Source organism: Marmota marmota, unplaced genomic scaffold (genome assembly GCF_001458135.2).
Source record: "Marmota marmota marmota unplaced genomic scaffold, marMar, whole genome shotgun sequence".
NCBI classification, from domain to species: domain Eukaryota; kingdom Metazoa; phylum Chordata; class Mammalia; order Rodentia; family Sciuridae; genus Marmota; species Marmota marmota.
In genome coordinates this window covers 22,319,868-22,340,725 of record NW_026000037.1, presented here as the reverse complement: position 1 = coordinate 22,340,725, position 20,858 = coordinate 22,319,868, and the positions used below count along the sequence as shown (strand labels likewise).

The 20,858-nt window shown below is 36.5% G+C and overlaps 1 protein-coding gene across 1 annotated transcript in view; it reads left to right on the top strand.

The window, feature by feature from the left end:
* The window catches only part of Wdr33 (WD repeat domain 33), a 102,912-nt gene that overhangs the window by 19,683 nt on the left and 62,371 nt on the right, over positions 1–20,858 (top strand). Inside the window, 6 exon segments of the mRNA XM_015479096.2 lie at positions 14,092–14,318; positions 15,173–15,241; positions 16,229–16,333; positions 18,523–18,618; positions 18,802–18,953; positions 20,759–20,856. Of these exon segments, the coding sequence (XP_015334582.1) occupies positions 14,115–14,318; positions 15,173–15,241; positions 16,229–16,333; positions 18,523–18,618; positions 18,802–18,953; positions 20,759–20,856 (724 nt within the window). The 5' untranslated portion in view covers positions 14,092–14,114.

Here is a 20,858-nt window from a genome sequence, read left to right as displayed (position 1 = left end):
ACGAACATGAGAACTCGAACATGAGAACTCGACAGTGCATGTAGTGATAGGAATAAAATGATTAAAAAAATGGAAAATAATAAACATTCAGTCTTCTTGGTAAATCAAGAAAACTAAAAAAGCAAAAGAAGAGATAATATATGTATATGTTTTAACCTGATAACAATAGAGCAGATTCTTTGACTTTAGCAGTTCCTCTTATTTATGACGGAAACATGGTTTTTCAGAAAAAGCTTTATGTACATAGTTCTATTTGATATTTTAGTAGGATATGGTTGAAAACAATTCAAATGTTTAACAAGAGAACATTAAATATGTTAAATCTAATTTGTGGAATATTTAGGAAGCTGTTTAAAACATTGCAAAGATTTGTACAATATGGAAATTTCCTTAAGCTATACAAATATACATATAATTCACCATTGCAGATACAGTTAGCTAGTGGTGGCACAATATATTTTTTCTTTTCTTTATTTTCCCTGATAACTTTGTCTTTTAAGTCAATAAACTCATGTTTACTTGCTAGCACTAAAATACACTCAAGTGGCAAGCAGTTATAGTGCAAGGGCTTGTAGGGCAATCCAGATTTACTGAAATACTGATGCTGAGTTATCCAAAATTGCACAACTTTAATTAAAGCATTTAGTTTACATTTGGCCACCTCAAAGGTGTTGTAACATTGATTCATTAGTTTAAGTACTGTGGCTCCCTGTTGAGTAGATCCAGTCTTTACACCCAAACGTTTAAGCATTTAAGCAACAATGCATTATTAAATAAAACAGCAGTGGTTATTGCAAGTTAGATATTTTGATCAATTACAAGATTAAAATTACCTTTTTTTTTTTTTTTGTACCCAGGAATTGAACAGGGGCACTTAACCACTGAGCCACACATAGCCTCATCCCCTTTTATATTTTATTTAGAGATAGGTTCTCACTAAGTTGCTTAGGGCTTTGCTAAATTGCTGAGGCTGGTTTGAACTCCCAATCCTCCTGAGCTGTATTACAAGAGTGTGCTGCCATACCTGCCCTTCCATGATATTTCTAATGCTTAGAAAACCTTTTAGAATGGAAATCTGTTATCTGCTTTATACTTATTGGTGTTCCTTGAGATGATGTCTTTCTGTGTTGCCGAGGTGGCCTCTAAATCCTGTGCTCAAGTGATCCTAACAGAGAATTACAGAAAGGTGACTTTCATTTGATTTGGCAGCCACCCAGTAATGGCATAAGTGGCTTATACTGGAACTGCTGGCCACACCAGCAGCTTCCTAAGTAGCTGGGATAATAGGCATGTGCCACCATATCTGGCCTATGATAAAAATTCATAGGAACTAGCAATAAAAGATATATATATTTTTTTGGCCTGAAAAGAGCACTTAAAAAAATTTGATAGCTATTACCATACTAAATAGTGAAAAACTAGATACTTTCTTCCCTAAGACTTGGAACAATATAAAAACAAAACAAAACAAAAAAGAAATAAAATTGTCCCTGTTTACATATGATATAATTGTCTTTGTAGAAAAATTGCAAGAAATCTGTAAGAAAGCTTCTAGAATTAATATGTGAGTTTAGCAAGTTGTAGTGAATATGGACAATATGTAAGAATTAATTGCAGCTGGGCATGGTGTTGCATACCTGTAATCCCAGTGATTAGGAAGGCTGAGGCAGGAGGATCACAAGTTCGAGGCCAGCCTCAGCAATTTATTGAGGCCCTAAGCAACTTAGGCCCTGTCTTAAAAAATAAAAAGGATTGGGGGGTGTGATGTAGTTACTAAGCACCCCTGGATTCAGTCCCCACTACCAAAACAAAAACCAGAAAAAGAATCTTGAAGTAATATTCTCTCGAAATAAAACATTTCTGGCTAATGAGTGGCATTTGTGGCCAAATCTTTAGGTATTAACATCATCTCATATGCAACCTGGTATTATTAAAAAAAAAATTAATTCCATCTCTGTGTACTGGCAATGAACAGTGGATCTAGAAGTAAGAAAAAAAAAAAAAACAGAACTGCAGATATAGCTCAGTGGTAGAGTGCTTGCATATATGTATGATGTCCTAGATTTGATTCCTAGTGCTACAAAACGGAAAACTTTAGGTATACATCTGACAGAATGTACAAAGGATTTAAAACATTGATGAAAGAAATAAGAGAAAGCCTAAATAATTGTATAAGTTGTTTGTAAAAATGATGTAATATGTGAGGAAAATGAAGATCGCTGAGACACTGTTTTTTCTTTTTTTTTGTGGTACCAGGGTTGAATCAAGGGGTGCTTTACCACTGAAACACGTACCAGCCTTTTTATTTCTTATTTCTTTAAATTTTTGATAAATTTTTGATACAGGGTCTCACTAAGTTGCTTAGGGCCTTGCTAAATTGCTGAGGCTGGCTTTGAACTTGGAAAATATCTTTTTAGCTTTGACTTCAATAAAGGTTTGTTTGTTTGTTTTTTAAAATGGTACCTGGGATTGAACCCAGGGATGCTAAACCACTGAGCCTCATCCCCAGCCCTTTTTATGATTTATTTAGAGGCAGGGTCTCTCTGAGTTGCTTAGGACCTTGCTAAGTTGCTGAGTCTGTCTTTGAACACAAAATCCTCCTGCCTCAGCCTCCTGAGCCCCTGGGATTACAGGCATGTTCCACTGGCTGAAGATTTTTTTTTTTAAAGAGATAATTAAAAGCACAAAATAACAAATTGATACATTGGAGTTCATCAAGATTAAAAATATCTGCTCTTCAGGGTTGGCATGGAATGCTTGCTTAGCATACATAAAGCCCTGGCTTCTATCTCCAGCATGCAAACAAAACAAAACAACAACAACAACAAACCAAACCAAATAAAAAAAACTCTCTGCTCTTTAAAAGATACCAAGAAGAAACTGGGCATGGTAGTATATGGAGAGACTTGAGGCAGGAGGATGGCAAGTTCCAGGCCAGTCTCAGCAGTTTAGTGAGACCCTGTTTCACAATGAAAAATAAAGAAAGAAATGGGGGATGTGGCTCAGTGGTTAAGCACCCCTGTGTTCAATCTCTCGTACATAAGTGGGGGAAGAAAAGATACCAAGAAGAGAATGAAAGAAGTGACAGACTGAGAGAAAATATTTGGAAATCACATACCTGACAAAGGGCAGATTACAGATAGAAATTAAAAACTCAACGATAAGAAAATAACAGGCCAGGCTCAGTGGCTCCTGCCTGTAATCTCAGTGGCTCAGGAGGCAGCGGCAGGAGGATCTCAAGTTCAAACTCGGCCTCAGCAAATTATTGAGGCCCTAAGCAACACAGCAAGACCCTGTCTCTAAAGTACAAAAAAGGACTGAGGGTATGGCTCAGTGGTTGACTGCCCATGGGGGTTCCATTCCTGGTACAAAGAAAGCAACTCAGTTAGAAATTTGCAGAAGATTTTTGCCAAAAACAAATCCAGAAAGCAAATAAACACAAGAAAAGTTGCAAAAGAATGTGTGACTTTCTTAAGTCATCAGGGAAATACAAAATGAAACCATAATGAGATCATTACTTGCCTATTAGAAAGGCCAAGAAACAAACAATGCTCTCCTCCCCAGAACTGACAATACCAGTTATTAGGTAACTGGAATTTTCAATTCCAGCTTGGCAGATTTCCATAAGATTAAACATGGAATTTATATGACCTAACAGTTTGAATCTTAGATTTTTCCCTGAGAAATTTACCCCAAACATTACTAAGAGATGTACCCAATACATTTACACCAAAATTAATCTCTGTGCATGTATGTATTTTGTTTTAAAAATATTTATTTTTCAATTGTAGTTGGACACAATACCTTTATTTTATTCAATAATTAAATTAATTAATTATCTAGTTAATTTTTTTAAAATTTGTTTTTTAGTTGTAGATGAACACATGCCTTTATTTTATTTATTTTATATGGTGCTGAGAATTGAATCCAGTGCCTCACACATGCTAAGCAAGCTACAGCCCCAGCCCAATTAATTTATTTTTGACTGGAGATTGAACGCAGGGGTGCTTTCCCACTGAGCTGCACCCCAGTTCGTTCTTTTTTTAAAATATATTTTTAGTTGTAGACGGACAACCTGTATTTGATGTATTTATTTTATGTGGTACTGGGTATCGAACTCAGGGCTTCACACATGCGAGGCAAGTACTCTACCACTGAGCCACAACCCCAGCCCCACCCCAGTTTTTAAAAAAAAATTTGAGACAGTACCTCACTAAGTTGCTGAGGCTAGCCTTGTACTTGACAGTCCTGCCTCAAACTCCGGTGTTGCTGGGATTATAGGTGTGCATCACCATGGGCAGCACACACCAAAATCTATACACTAATGTTTATAGTAATTTTGTTGAAATTGCAAGACAGTGCAAATATTCTAAATGTCCCTGGTAAATAAATAATAAACTGTGATAGCTCCACAGAATTCAGCAATAAAAGAAGGGATATTGGGGGCAGGGCTACTGGAGATTGAACCCAGACATGTTTTACCACTGATCTTTAGCCCCAGCTTTTATTGCTGAATTCTGTGGAGCTATCACAGTTTATTATTTANTTTTTTTTTTTTTTTTTTTTTAGTTTTAAAACAGGATCTCACTAAGTTGGGCTAACTTGCTAAAGCTGATGTAGTACTTGCTATTCTCTTCCTCAGCCTCCTGAGCTGCTGGGATTACAGGTATGTGCCAACCATCTGGCAAGAAAGGAATTATTATTAACAACATTATGCTAAATGAAAAATGCTAATCTCAAAAGGCTACAGTATGCTGGGCTTGGTGGTGCATGCCTGTAATCCCAGCGGCTCCGGAGGCTGAGGCAGGAAAATCGCGAGTTCAGTGCCAGCCTTAGCAAAAGTGAGATGCTAAAAAACTTAACAATTCCCTGTCTCTAAATAAAATACAAAATAGGGCTGGGGGTGTGGCTTAATGGTTGAATATCTCTGGGTTCAATCCCCAGTGCCCAAAAAACAAAACAAAAGGATGCAGTATGTGTTGTTTTATTTGTATGATATTTGATAAAAGCAAACTTGATGGTAGGGAACAGGTTAGTGGTTGTTAGAGTTTAGGAATAAGTGGTAGGAGATGGATAATGGGGATACTTTTCTGTTGAGTTATACCCCAGCCCTTTTTATTTTTATTTATTTATTTCATTTATGTATTTATTTTTATTAGCTACACATGACATTACAATGATCTTGGCAATTCATACATTTGAATCATTGGGGTATAATTTCTCATTTTTCTGATTGTACAGATTGCAGAATCACACTGGTCATAGAGTCACCTATATACATACAGCAATCATAATGTCTATTCTATTCTGCTGCCCTTCCTGTCCTTTTTATTTTTTGAGACAGTGTCTTGCCACATTGCTGAGGCTGGTATCAAACCTTGTGATGCTCCTGTCTGGCTTCCCAAGAGTTAGGATTACAGGTGTGTGTCAGCACCCTTGGCTTCTGTTCTGTATCTTTATTGTGGTTGTTCCATGATACTGTATAATTATCAAAATATACATGCACCTAGACATGAACATAAAAGTGAATTGCTATTATATGTAAGAATGCTTCAAAATAGTCAGGTGCAGGGCTGGGGATATAGCTCAGTTGATAGAATGCTTGTTTCACATGCACAGGGCCCTGGGTTCAATCCCCAGCACCACACACAAAAAAAGTCAGGTGCAGCTGGGCTTGGTGGCACATGACTGTAATCCCAGAGGCTCAGGAGGCTGAGTCAGGAGGATCCTGAGTTCAAAGCCAGGCTCAGTAATGGTGAGGCACTTAGCAACTCAGTGAGACCCTGTCTCTAAATAAAATACAAAATAGCGCTGGGGATGTGGCTTGGTAGTTGAGTGCCCTGAGTTCAATTCCTGGCACACTCCCTCCACCCCCACCCCGCAAAAGTCAGGTGCTATGGCACATAACTGTAAATCCAGCTAGCTACTCAGAAATGCTGAGGTAGGAGTTCACAAGTTCAAGGACAGTTTGACAGTTTACTGAGACAGACTCAAAATAAAAAGGGGTGGGGATGTAGATCAGTGGTAGAGTGTCCCTTGGTTTAAAATACAGGAAAGAAGCAAAGGAAAAAACTCTTTTGAACGATAAGAAAACAAATAACAAATAATACATGCCTGTATTTCCAGCAACTCAGGAGGCTGAGGCAAGAGAACCACAAGTTCAAAGCTAGCCTCAGCTACTTAGCCAGGCCCTAAGCAACTTATCAGGACTCTGTCTCAAAAACAAACAAGCAGGGCTGGGGATGTGCCTCAAGGGATAGCGCGCTCGCCTGGCATGTGTGCGGCCTGGGTTCAATCCTCAGCACCACATACAAAAAAAAAAATAAAGATGTTGTGTCCGCTGAAAAACAAAAAAATAAATATTAAAATCCTCTTTCTTTCTCTCTCTCTCTCTCCCTCTCCCCCCCCCCTTAAAAAAAAAAAACAAGCAAGCAAACAAAAACCAAAAAACAAAAAAAGGGGGAGGGGTGTTAGGTATGGCTCAATGGCTAAACATATCTTGGTCCAGTTCTCAGTCAAAAAGAAAGAAAAAGAAAGCAAATAAGTTGGTTGTAAAATGTAAGATTGAGTAAACACTTTATTAAGAAGATACACAATGTTACCTGAGCCTATGGAAAGATACCCAATATTGTATGTTTTTAGGGAATTGCAAAATGAAACAACAGGCATCTAAAAGCCTGTAAGGTTGACTAAAATCTGAAGTACTGGCCGCACCAAATCCTGTCAGTTATAAAGAGCAACACAAACCTTTACTTACTGCTGGTGAAAATGTAAAATGGTACAGCCATTTCGGAATGCAATTTGGCAGTTTTTTTGGGGGGGGGAGGAACATAACTGAGCATACTCACCATACGGTAGTAATGCCTGTGTTTTTGGTATTTACCTAAAGGAGTTGAAAATAGCCTTCATACAGAAACCAGCACATGAATGTTTATAGCAGCTTGATTCATAACTGCCAGAACTTAGAAATAACCAAAGACCTTTCAGAGCTGTGTGTGGTGCTGCACACCTGTAATATCAAGGTGGAAGGATGGCAAGTTTGAGGCCAGCATTGGCAGCTTATTGGCTCAAAGCAAACGGGCTGGGGTTGCTGCTCAGTGGTCGAGTGCTTGCCTAGCATGCATAAATTCTTTTGTTCAATCTGTAGTATTGCTGAAAAGAGAAAAAGTCCTTTAGTAATTTAATGGATGAACAAATTCTGTCATATCCATAACATTGTAAAAGCCTAGAATCCTGGAGGAACCTTAAGAGCATGGGGCTAAGTGAAAGAAGCCAATCTGAAAAGGCTGCATACTGAATAGTTGTAATCCTATGGCTTTTTGGAAAGGGCGAAACTATGGAAACTGAAAAGTAGCCAGGGGTTTGGTGGAGGGAAGGAGGATAAATAGTTAGGGTGCACAGGATTTAGTCTCCCCTCCTCTGACACACAGAAGAATTCTCCGTGGTAGTTGCCTTCATTTTCATCATCGTTATCTTCTTTGCCTCCTCTTCTTCCTTTTTTTTTTTCTCTCTTCTCCTTCTCTTCCTATTCCTCTTGTGCTGGGGATGGAATCTAGGGCCTCACACACATTAGGCAGGAGGTCTATTTCTGATCTATACCCCCAGCTCTTTTACACAGGATTTTTAGAGCAGTGAATCTATGCTGTATGATATCTTGTATGATATAGTAGATATATAGCATTATATACTTGTTAAAACTCATAGAATGCACACCATGAGTGAACTGTAATGCATATTATGGACACTGGGTGATAAACAATATATCAGTGTTGGTTCATGGATGATAACATGCACTACTCATGCAGGGATGTCTGTTTTTTTGGGGAGAGTATATGGGAACTGTACTTTCTGCTCAGTTTTGCTATGAACCTAAAACTGCTCTAAAACATAGTCTTGTGTTAAAAAAAAAAAAAGAAAAGAATGATAAATTATGTCATTCAGACCTGTTTGCATGACAGACATTTTTCTTGAAAATAAATGAAAGGATTCCATTGCTTCAAGGGAAACAACTGTCAGTATCAACTGTCAGCAGTTATAAAAAAGTGAATTTTCAAGATTAGAGTTTTGGAATGCTTGTTTCTGTCATTGTAAAGTTGATATTCACAATAATTAATACATTTTATGATGAGACTAGTGGTGGCTTTAGTCAAGATGATTGTATTTTATAAGAAATGTGTGTAGTGGCACACGACACGCCTCTAATCGCAATGGCTGGGGAGGCTGAGGCAGAAGGATCACGAGTTCAAAGCCAGCTTCAGTTAAAGCGAGAGGCTAAATAACTCAGTAGATCCTGTTTCTAAATGAAATACAAAATAGAGCTGGGGATGCGGCTCAATCCCAAGCTCAATCCCAAGCTCAATCCCCAGTACCATGAATGAATGAATAAGATGTGACCACAAGGGCTGGGGATGTGGCTCAAGCGGTAGCAGGCTCGCCTGGAATGCGTGCGGCCCGGGTTTGATCCTCAGCACCACATACAAACAAAGATGTTGTGTCCGCCAAATACTAAAAAATAAATATTAAAAAAATTCTCTCTCTCTCTACCTCTCTCTTAAAAAAAAAAAAAAGATGTGACCACAATTGAATGATAAGCATAATTCTCTGAAATTAGTAAATAATAAATGCATTATGTTACAAAATCATGAGTGGGTAAAAAAGTTCTATTCAAATTATAAGATAAAGTAGTGTATTTTAATGTAACTATAAAAAGTTTATTAATAGGGCTGGGGATGTGGCTCAGTCCGTAGCGCGCTCACCTGGCATGCGTGTGGCCCGGGTTCGATCCTCAGCACCACATACAAACAAAGATGTTGTGTCCTCCAAAAACTAAAAAAAAAAATAAATAAATAAATATTAAAATTCTCTCTCTCTCTCTCTCTCTCTCAAAAGTTTATTAATAGAATTTCAGATGATATGATGTAGTTAATGTTTAATAATTATCACTTGTCAAGTTTTTTTTTGGAATAGCAAAGAGTATCCACAATAACTTTACGACTGAGTCACATCCCTAGCCTTTTTTGTATTTTATGTCAGGACAGGGTCTCACTGAGTTACTTAGGGCCTGGATAAGTTGATGAGGCTTGTTTGAACTAGCCATCTGAGCCACTGGGATTACAGGTGTGCACCACCATACCTGGCTTCCTATAGTTTTGTATGTGTCACAAATATTGCCAGTGGTGAAGCCAGTTTCGAGAAGGTAGCTGTTTTTAATTGAACTAGATCTTAAAACATTTCACAAAAATGTGAAAAATAATGCTGATTTAATTGTTTTTAGGGAAGGGAAGATAGTCACTATAAGATATTAAAATGGACTTACTATAAAATGTATAAAATGAATCAGTAACAATTTTTTTTTTTAAAAACCATCATTTTTTGAACTCAGTGTCACTTTATCACTGAGCTACATCCCCAGGCAAAAAAAAAAAAAAAAAAAAAATTTGGTACCTGGATTGAACTCAGGGGTACCAAACCACTGAGCCATATCCCTGGCTCTATTTTGTATTTTATTTAGAGACAGGATCATGAGTTGGTTAGCACCTTGCTTTTGCTGAGGCTGGCTTTGAACTCGAAATCCTCCTGCCTCAGCTTCCCCAGCTGCTGGGATTACAGGCCTGAATTACTGAGGCTGACCTTCAACTTGAGTCTCTTGCCTGAACTTCCTGAGTCTCTGGGGGTTCCAGGTGTATGCTACCATGCCCTGCTTATTACAATTTTAATTACTAATATGGCAAATATCTATAAACACCACAGTACACAAAAATTCAGTAGGGATTTTCAATTTTTAAGGGTGAAGGGAGCCTGGCTAGGATTATATCTCAGTAGTAGAGCACTTGCCTACCTTACTGGAGGCCCTGACTTCCAGGCCCCATCTTCACCCCCACTGGTCGGGGGTGGGGGGGGAAGAAAGGGGACCTAAGATGATACAAGTTTAATGACTTGCTCTCATAGGGAAACTCTTTCAGAAGTAACCTAAAGTACTTAATCCAGAGGTTCCCAAATTTTGTTGCACTTTAAAATCACTTGGGAAGTCTTAAGAAAGTATCTGCTGCCCAGTTCATACCCCTTGTCATTAAATCAGAATGAAAATGGCTTGCTTTATGTACTTATTTATTAGATTGTGATTTGATTGCAACTTGTAGCAAAATTTGGAGGACTGCTGGCTTTGACTCAGACTCTCATGTTTGCATTCTTATTCCTGATTTTGGAGGTGACTTTATGGTTTAATTACCTTATTTAGAAAATATTACATAGTTTTTATCTGGTTTTTGCTGAGGCAAATTCAGAAATCCCTTGAAAATTAATTTGTCAGGGTTTTTTTTTTTTTTTTAAAACTATCAGCTACCTGTCCAGCCTCCTTTGCCCAGTTTTTATTGGCTAAAACAGGTGTTAAAATACAATCCAGTTAAGAAAAATAGTGTAAAATGGAAAACCTCTTGCTTTTCATGCTAATGAAAGGGAACAAAACCATACCCAGTAATCCACTGAAAACTGTTGGTGGTACAGATTTCTCTATCACAGAATTGCACTTGAAATACTGAGTTGTTACTTATATTTAAGAAGTCTGATTTATTATAAGTTGTGCTTTTAAAATGGCATATTAAAGTCATTGTTAAAACCCAAGTTCAAAGTAACATGCAGAATATTGACAGTCATTTGATGTACATATTATACAGACTTCCTTCAGTTTTATTTGTACTCGCTTGTGTGTGTGCATATAGTTCTGTAGTTTTATCATGTGGATTATATGTTCTGATATGTTTTACTGTATATTTGTGTATCTGTTACCATAGTCTAGTTTAACGGTTCATTACTACAAGAGATCTTTTGTAACCACATCTGTGTACCATTTCTGACTCCTGGTGACCACTAGTCCTTTCCCCATTTCTGCCATTTCTTCATTTCATAAATGTCATATAAATGAAAGCATATAATATATGACTTTTGCATAGATTCATGTATCTACTATCACAATCAAGATATAGAATTGTAAGAACTTTTAAAGACTTAAACAGCTTCCTTGTTGTCATTTAAAAGACTAAATATTCTACTAATTTTTTCAGCCTCTATATTATTAAATGTTTGTACTTTGAAGAGAAAAAAATATCGATCATTTTGTTACTGGCCTAGTCCTAGTCGTGTAGATCCCTCAATGTTCAGTGATATATTAGGCATCAGATTTCTTTTAGGAAAAAAAATTTTAAAAATCTCTTTTAGGTTAGATTCTCAGGCCAGAACCTAATGTACTGGAGATAATCTAAAACAGAGGTTCCCAGGCTGAGGTTCTAAAACTGGGGTCCAGGAATTTAATGTTAGTGTAATCTCAAAACTTTCATCATTATTTTTTAAAAATATTATTTAGTTGTCAATGGATCTTTATTTTGTTTATTTATATGTGGTGCTGAAAATCGAACCCAGTGCCTCACATAGGCAAGTGCTGTACCACTGAGCCACAACTGCAGTCCAACTTTCATTGTTTTTAAGAGCACTACAGTAATTGTATTTGTTATCCTAGCAAGTTAATAAACTACTAATCTGGGCTGGGGTTGTGGCTCAGTGGCAGAGAGCTTGCCTCTCACATGTGAGGCACTGGGTTCGATCCTCAGCACCACACAAAAATTATATATATAGAGGTTATGTGTGGTTTTCTTTGGCTTATTGATGTACAGTGGTAGCAGAAATTAAGAACAGTTCTTTTCTTTCAAATGTGCACTATTCATATATTCTATTTTTTTTTAGAGAGAGAGAGAGAGTGAGTGAGAGAGAGAGAGAATTTTAATATTTATTTTTCAGTTTTCGGCGGACACAACATCTTTGTTTGTATGTGGTGCTGAGGATCAAACCCGGTCCGCACGCATGCCAGGCGAGCGCGCTACCGCTTGAGCCACATCCCCAGCCCCCTATTTTTTTTTTTTTTAATCTTCAAGGTTGCTTGTCAACCCTTTTGATTTCAAGAACCACCAATAGGATGTAATTTTTGGTTTAAAGAAAAATTGCTACTTTATACTTTAGGCCTGTTTATGATCCTTCAGAGTGTGGGATTTTTGGCTTTGTTTTGTTTTTGAAGCCAGAGCCTCATCTCTAACCTCAATTTACCTGAAAGCTCATTGTACTAAATTGTATGAAGCAGTTAGTAAGTTGATTTTGGATCACATTTGTGGAATTAGTTGATTTTTAGCTAGGTCATTTTACTGTAAGAAATATACCGTATTCCTGTTTTTAGTTGGAGTGTATTCTAGCTCTAGTATATTTTGAAGTCAGGTATTGTGATGCCTACAGCATTGCTTTGGCTTCTCTGGGTCTTTTATTCAAATAAATTTTAGGACTTTTTTTGTTATAGTTCTGTAATAATGTCATTGGTATTTTGATGGGAATTACATTGAATCTCTATATTGCTTTTGGCAGTATGGCCATTTTAACAGCATTAATTCTGCCTGTCCGTCAACATGGAAGATCTTTTCATCTTCTTGTGTCTTTTTCTAGTTTGAATTATCTTTGTTAAGAATACTTTCCTATTCAATCTACGTTATCCCCAAAGTTGAGGTTTTGTTAGTCCTTGTATGTAGTTTTTGTTACCTTAACTAGATGTTTAGGTTCTATAAATGAGTGAATTGTTTAGCATCTTCTAAAATGTGAAAGTTGTTATGACTTTTTTTGAGGTGGCAGTGGTGCTGTTTTTTGATACTGGGAATTTAACCCAGGGGCACTTTTCCACTGAGCCATATCCCCAGCTCCCCGCCCCCCCTTTTGAGATAGGGTCTTGCTCAGTTTCTAAGGCTGGTCTTGAACGTGTGATCCTTCTATCTTAGCTTCCTGAGTTGTTGGGATTACATGCGTGTGCCACTGTGCCCAGCTGTCCTAACTTTTCTTTTAAGAAAAACATTTACATTTTTGCCTATCCAGTTTTATGTTCAACTGTAAATCATAGTATATGACTAAGACTGTAAAAAGAAAAAAAAAGGTACTTTGTGAGTAGTTGGGACTAGAAGAAAAATTATAATGCAGACGTGGACTTGAGCACACGATCATGGATAATTAAGTGTGTTTTCCAATTTGTTCAGTAGATTAGTCACTAGATTGGCTAAAGGAATAAGTATTTCATACAAAACAGTATCTTTGAGTGAAAAGAGTCCTTGAGGTTATCTACAGTAGCCTCAGTTTTACAAATTTGCCACATAACTTAATGGTTTGCAGGATGTGGAGCTGAAGCATATAAAGCATATATGAAGCCTGATCACTGTATGGTGAGGTGGTTTGTTTTTGTTTAATTTAGGGGTGACTCTTCATTTGAAATGCAATTGTATTATTTTCTTCATGCCAAATCTATTTCTGGAATACAAGTAGTACTTGGGTATTTAAGGAAAAGTTTTTCTGTGTATGTTTATGTATTTATTTTTATGTGGTGCTCAGAATCTAACCCAGTGTCTCACACAAGCTAGGCAAGTGCTCTACCACTGAGCTAGGATCCCAGCCCTCAAGAAAAAGTTAAAGGCCTTTTTTTCAGTACAGTTTTTCTGGTGGTGGTGGTGGTGGGGGTCGGTACTGGGGATTGAATCCAGGAGCACTGAGCCACATCCCCAGCCCTATTTCGTATTTTATATAGAGACAGGGTCTCACTGAGTTCTTAGTGCCTTGCCATTGCTGAAGCTGGCTTTGAACTCATGATCCTCCTGTCTCAGCCTCCTTAGTCACTGGGATTACAGGTGGGCACCACCTTGCCTGGCTCAATGCAAGTTTTACTCAACAAATTGTTTTGCATTTGACCTCAGTCATTTTCCTCATATTTGTACAGAAGAGGTTTTAATTGTATCTGTGTTTGTGTTTTATACCTAGTAACTGTTTTCAAATGTATAAGTGGTCTCTGCCACTCATTTCATATTTATTTTCAGTAGATTGATTGAAAAGTAAAAATGATATATGTTATAAAAGGGGGAAAAGCATTAAAAAATGTGCATTTAAAAATGTTTTCATGGGCTGAGGATGTTGCTCAGTGGTAGTGCTTGCCTAGCAAGTGCAAGGCCCTGGGTTTGATCCTTAGTACTTGCTGGAAGGAGATTGCTGATATTGAATGAAAGTACTTTTTTCCTGTCCTAGTGTACTAGAAGGAAAACATCACCATGGCCACAGAAATTGGTTCTCCTCCTCGTTTTTTCCACATGCCACGGTTCCAACACCAGGCACCTCGACAACTGTTTTATAAGCGACCTGACTTTGCACAGCAGCAAGCAATGCAGCAACTTACCTTTGATGGAAAACGAATGAGAAAAGCTGTAAACCGAAAAACCATAGACTACAATCCATCCGTAATTAAGTATTTGGAGGTAAGATAACCAAATTTTGGTTTCTTGAAAGTTGCCTAAATGTAGAGAAGTAAGTATACTTGTATTGCTTGAATTAGTTGGGTGAACTGGAATTTCAGATGAAGCCACATAAAAAGGGCCTCAGTTTACCTCAATTCACTTTTTAAAAAGTTGGTGCATGAGTAATCTTTTGCAAAATTATTTAAGGTAGAATTTCACTTTAAAAATTGACTTTGTTCTCGGACTGGGGTTTTGGCCAAGTGGTAGAGTGTTTGCCTAGCATGCATGAGTCACTGGGTTGCATCCTCAGCACCACATAAATATAAAGATATAATAAATATTGAGTTTGTTCTCAAAGTTCATAACAGATCAAAATAAGGTACTTTAATATTCAGTCCAACCTTAAAGCATTTGTTAAACCTCCAGTGTATATGAAATAATAAGAGACTTCTAGTTGTAAAAAGGACTCTAATTAAGGTTGAGATCCTATTATAGGGTGGAAGCAACTCTGAGATGGTAAATAAAAGCAAGGTAGGGGTCAGCCTAAACTTCTATGAGCCCTACTTTTTTCTTATTAGTTCTTTATTTTCCTTAACTTTCTAACATTACTGTTAATATTGATTGGTTTTTGGTCTGCTCTGGATTCTGTTTTAGAAAATAACTTTTTTTTTTTGTGGTGGTGGTTCTGGGATTGAACCCCAGGCCTCATACATGCTAGGCAAGCACTCTGCCACTGAGCTGCACTCCCAGCCCTTAGAAAATAACATTTTTTTGATTTCTCCCCATTTAATATACCTTATATTTTGTTAATAATTAATTTCACATTAATAATGAGACCTGTACTTATTAACTAATCTCTTTGTTTATTTTAACAGAATAGAATATGGCAAAGAGACCAGAGAGATATGAGGGCAATTCAGCCTGACGCAGGTTATTATAATGATGTAAGTATAAGACAGGTCATATAAGCTGAATAAAAATTTCTTTGCTTTGACATTTAAGCCTAAAAATAGGTGAATTCAAGTTCACAATGTTCTTTTCTTTCTACATTTTTATAATTATACTAAAAGGTTTCTGAAAGGGTAATATAACACATTTGTATGAATCATGGATTATATTTTGTCTCTATTTAAATATTCCTTTTATTAAAAGACATGATGGGTGAATTGTTGATTTGGGATGTAAAGCAGTGTTCAACGAAATATTGAACCAAAAGTCTTGTAATAGGAAAGTTAATTTAAAACTTGAAACTTAAAATTTTAAATTTAGAAATTTTAAACTTTAAACCCAGTGTGAACATGTTTAATGGAGTTGACTTTAAGAAGTAATCAAGAACATCTGATAATCTGTGATGGGATTTGTTTAATAATAACTAGTGTTTACCCCTCCCATATCTCACTTTTATTCTTTTAATTAACACAAACTGGTTATATTACAATAGTGGGGGTTTTTTGAGTACCAGGGATTGAGCTCAGGGGGTGCTCAACCACTGTGTAGCCACATCCCCAGTCCTTTTTTGAACTTTATTTAGAGACAAGGTCTCACTGAGTTGGTTAGTGCCTCCCATTTGCTGAGGCTGGCTTCGAACTCACAATCTTCCTTTTATTACAATAGTTTTTTTAAAAAGTCTTGTAGTCCTGAATTCATCCTTTCCCCTCCCCTCCCACCTCTCCTTTCTCAAAAGTGTTTTACCACTGAGCTGCACCCCCAACTCATTTTATTTTTTAAATTTTGAGACAGGGTCCCCCTAAGTTGCCCAGGCTGCCCTCAGATTTGTGATCCTTTTGCCTCTCGGGCAATTGGAATTAAATGTGTGCGCCACAAAGCCTGCTTTGAATTTGTTTTTAGATGCTGAAATTACCTTGCCATGGCCTGGTTTCTGCCCTGAGTGTAATCAGGAGCTCTGAAAACACAGTTTTCTTGTTTTGCAGCTGGTTCCACCTATAGGAATGTTAAATAATCCTATGAATGCAGTAACAACAAAATTTGTTCGGACATCAACAAATAAAGTAAAGTGCCCAGTATTTGTTGTCAGGGTAAGTATTCTGTTGGATATTTATTTATGTTTTGAAAAGTTAATCCTTTGTTAGTCTGCAAATGTATTTGACAAAACAAAGAAAAATCAAACATTAACTTAAGTGTGGGTCTGGGATAATAGTTTATTTTTCATAAATTTTATCTTGAAATAATTATTTATCCAAAGTGTCCACATTTAGTAAACTGACTTTTCAATTTCAATCGTTTTTCTTCATATTGCAGTTTCCTTAGATATAAAGTTACAGACTTATCCTTCAATAAGAATGTTTTTGTTACTTGAGAAAAGCAGCACCCCGAGTAAATGAAAAATCCCTAGGTGTTAATAGTTACAAGAAAGGAAAATGCATGAATGTAACTGAAGAATTGTGTGGTACATACTTGTCATCTCCATGAAGGAATATAGTAGATGCGCAATACACTTTCACTGAAAAAAAAAAAAATTTTTTTTTTAAAAATTATTTTATAGTTGTAGATGGACAGTATACCTTTATTTTATTTGTTTATTTTATGTGGTGCTGAGGATTGAACCCAGTGCCTCATACGTACAAGGCAAGTGCTCTGCCACTGAGCTACAGCCCCAACAATGAAATTTTAAAGTATAGTTTTACAGTCAGTCATGAATTCACATGGCTTAAAAATTTAAAATTTTGAGGGATTTGCAGTAAAACATTTTCTCATCCCCATTTTCCAGGCATTCAGTTAATATTCCTGTAGATGATAGCATAATAATATTCTTTGTATTTTGATTATTCCATTTACTAAAAATGTACTTGTTGATTAGCTGTGTTCAGAGTTGTACGATGATTAATAGTCAACATTGAGCAAACAACAGTTGAAAAATAAAGTACCGGTGGGTGGAGAAGAAAAAAGAGTCATGGCAGACATTAATGGCAAATGAAGAGAATAAGCAGATTTGATATTTAAGAGGTGTGCAGATAGGAAGGAGACCTGGGAGGGACTGAAAGATGCTAGTTTGAGCTACATAGAAATTGTTGCTGTTGGTCTTAAGCCTCCTACTAGTATATAGTATATTTTTTTTTATCAAGAGATTTGGTCAGTGGGTTGTACTGTACAGCTAATTTTAATATCCTTCTTTTAAAAAGAAAACACAGAAAACCATTTTGAAATAAAATTCAAGCAGCCTAAAGATATTAAGAAATGAACACTGCAGTTTCTGTATCTAAAGTTTAGTTGTAAGCATTGTTGACTGATAGTAATGGGAAAATAGGCAGATTTCATTCATAATAATCATAAATCTTGATTTATGATTTATATAGATAAGCAATAAAACCTGAAATTGTCACATATTTGTGTAATTTACCAAATAGTGTTCATTTTATGTATTTTGTCTTGCTATTTCTATAGGTTTACTTGTATTTTTCAAGTCTTTGACATACTTTTTGTTTTGGAAAATAGGATTGTTATTTTGAGATTTTATTTATTTACATCCTGTAAGGAAAATTAGTTTGTAATCCATTGTATAGACTGGGAAAAACAAAACAAAAAGAACATTGTGAATGTTTTGAGTTATGTAGCTCATCACAGATTTGGTTCAGTATGCATATTGTAAATTAAAATATTTGTAATATTAGTTGTGGTTTTTATGGTTTGAGAGTAGATCAGCATAAGGCTTGGCACTGTGAATGGCAGAGAGCTTAACCCAATATTTTGAGTATGTTTATTTGCAGAAGACATTTGATACCCTTAACTTGGTACTTACTATTATCTTGTTATTTAAAAAAAAAATTTTTTTAAATAAAACACTGATAACTTTCTGCCCGCATTAGTTGCGTAGCAGTTCTAAGACATCAACTCTTTCATTAGTTGTTGAATTTTTTTGGTGACCAACCACCTTATTTATGTTAATCTACTATGTAGCCTAGGAATATGGTGCATTTTATTTTGAAATGCTTTTTAGAGTGCATAGGTGCTTGTAATTTAGTGTGTATTTATGTTTCTTCATAATGTACTTTCCCCGCATGGTGTTAATACAGGTTCTTTTCTGACAAAATACTTGCTTATAAATGGAGCTCCACTAAGTGAAAGTATTGTCAACTTAATATTGACTACTTGATGTGTTAAAACAAAAACAAAAACAAAAAAACAACAACATAAAACCTTTGTAAATTTTTTAAAAAATGAGTGAAGTTGCCCATGTGTAACCTGTCATTTTTTTCCTCCTCCACAGTGGACTCCAGAAGGAAGACGGTTGGTCACTGGAGCTTCTAGTGGAGAGTTCACATTGTGGAATGGACTCACTTTCAATTTCGAAACAATATTACAGGTAATACTAATCATCAGTTGGTAGCTCATGCTGTGGTATTGTAAGGAATCTGAGATTGGCACTTATTCGCATTGTGAAAGTTTACAGTTGGATGATTTATTGCTGAGTTAATACATGCTCCTATAAGCCTTTGATCATATGTTATCTGAGATAGTACCTTACAGATATTTTCTTTTTTCCCAGGCTCATGATAGCCCAGTGAGGGCCATGACTTGGTCACATAATGACATGTGGATGTTGACAGCAGACCATGGAGGATATGTGAAATATTGGCAGTCGAACATGAACAACGTCAAGATGTTCCAGGCACATAAGGAGGCGATTAGAGAGGCCAGGTTTATACACAATATACCATTTTCTGTAGTCCCTATTGTCATGGTTAAATTATTCTCTAAGTGTATTCTGGGTGCAGAGATGCATGGGCTCTGTCAGATTCTGGGAAACTTTCTGCACCCTATAAACACAATATTTTTCCTTGTTTTCACACATTCACCATTTTGCTGGCACCTTTCTGAAGTAGTGTTGTCCTGGTATCAGCCTTTGCAATATGTTAGAGATGTATTGTCTGCCGCATTTTGCACTGGTTTTCTCTTTTCATTTATGGTTAATAATGTGTATACGTTATTCCTTTTTATTATCTACTGTGTAAGACAAGAATATTTCATTCCAAATAAAGAATTCAGTCTTTAATCATACAACTGAATAAAATCTAAAGCCTTCAGAAAACACCTTCAGAATTCACACAAATTACAAGAAAAAAAGGCTTAAGTGAAGACCTGGTTGGCTTGGCTATGCCATGACTTCAAAAGGAAAGTATAGGACTATAAACCCTCACAGATAACTCTCTGGATGTGGCAAACATTAATGGGTTAATGAATGGGTTCTTCAAGCTTTGCAGCTCTAAGCAGACCTTTGTCAAGAAGACTCTAGGACCTTTTCTTCTGATTCTCTGTTAACATCAGCTATGCAAATGTATAATAAGTGGAGTTTAATATTTTCAGTGAGTTGTATGTTTTACATATCAATGAGATATGTATAGTAAAACTGGGGGGAAAAGTTACAAAAAGAAGCCTGAAGAATTGCTGCAGCCTCAGAATAAAGTTAAGCAGCATTCTTTAAGGTTGTGCCACCTATGTGTGAGAGGAGGTTGACTCTATGGAAACACCATCCACTGCAGTCACTTGTTTCTATTTTCAGAATCCCAAAAATTGTTGGATATATGTGCTTCTGCTTTATAGATTTGACCTTAGTGTCATGCCAATAATTCGAGTTTTCCCAGTTGGTCCTTTCTTTAAGATTCAGAAGTTCAAGGGAATTCTTAGAGTTGAGAAACTCTTTCACTACTGGGAAGTAAAACTGGCTTCCTCTTTTGCAACAGATTCTTTGCCTTTAAACACAAATTTGAATGACCCTATTTTAATGTTTTCCTCCAAGGGTACAACATTCATTTGCTAGCTTGGCAGGAAGATGTGAACATTTTTCCACAGCTCTTTTAAATAAACGAGAAACATTGTAGGAATGTTTACAATTTGATCTTTAGTAGCTTGCTCTTAAGTTTATCATTCCACACAGTGTCTGAGACAGAAACTGATGTGATTTTTTTTTTCTAGAGAATTTTTTTAATATTTATTTTTTAGTTATCTGCGGTCACAACATCTTTGTTTGTATGTGGTGCTGAGGATTGAACCCGGGCCGCACGCATGCCAGGCAAGCGCGCTACCGCTTAAGCCACATCCCCAGCCCCTGATGTGATTTTTTTTGAACAGTATTCCTGTGTGATTTAAATGACCATATGCAGGAATATTGTACAAATATATTTGAGTTCCAACACTTAAAACAGCTCCCTTTGTTTTGCTGGTATGGTAGGAAATACGCTAAGAGGAGCATGGGTAGCATTAGGACAATACACTGCTAAAATTGTGTGAATATTGATGATTGAAAACTGAAACAACTACTCAGTTGAAGTCTTCTTTTGATGAGATGCGTGTGTTGTCAACATTCTCTTTAAGGGCTTCTTCACTGGATACTTCCTTTCCTTTTTATAATGCAGCACAGTGTTTTTATTTTTCCCTGTCTGAGAAGCACAGATAATCTGTTAAATGCTGACTTCTTTCCCCTGCTGTGTGTCTTCACGTAACAGTTTCTCACCCACGGATAATAAATTTGCTACATGCTCTGATGACGGCACTGTTAGAATCTGGGACTTTCTTCGTTGCCATGAGGAAAGAATTCTCCGAGGT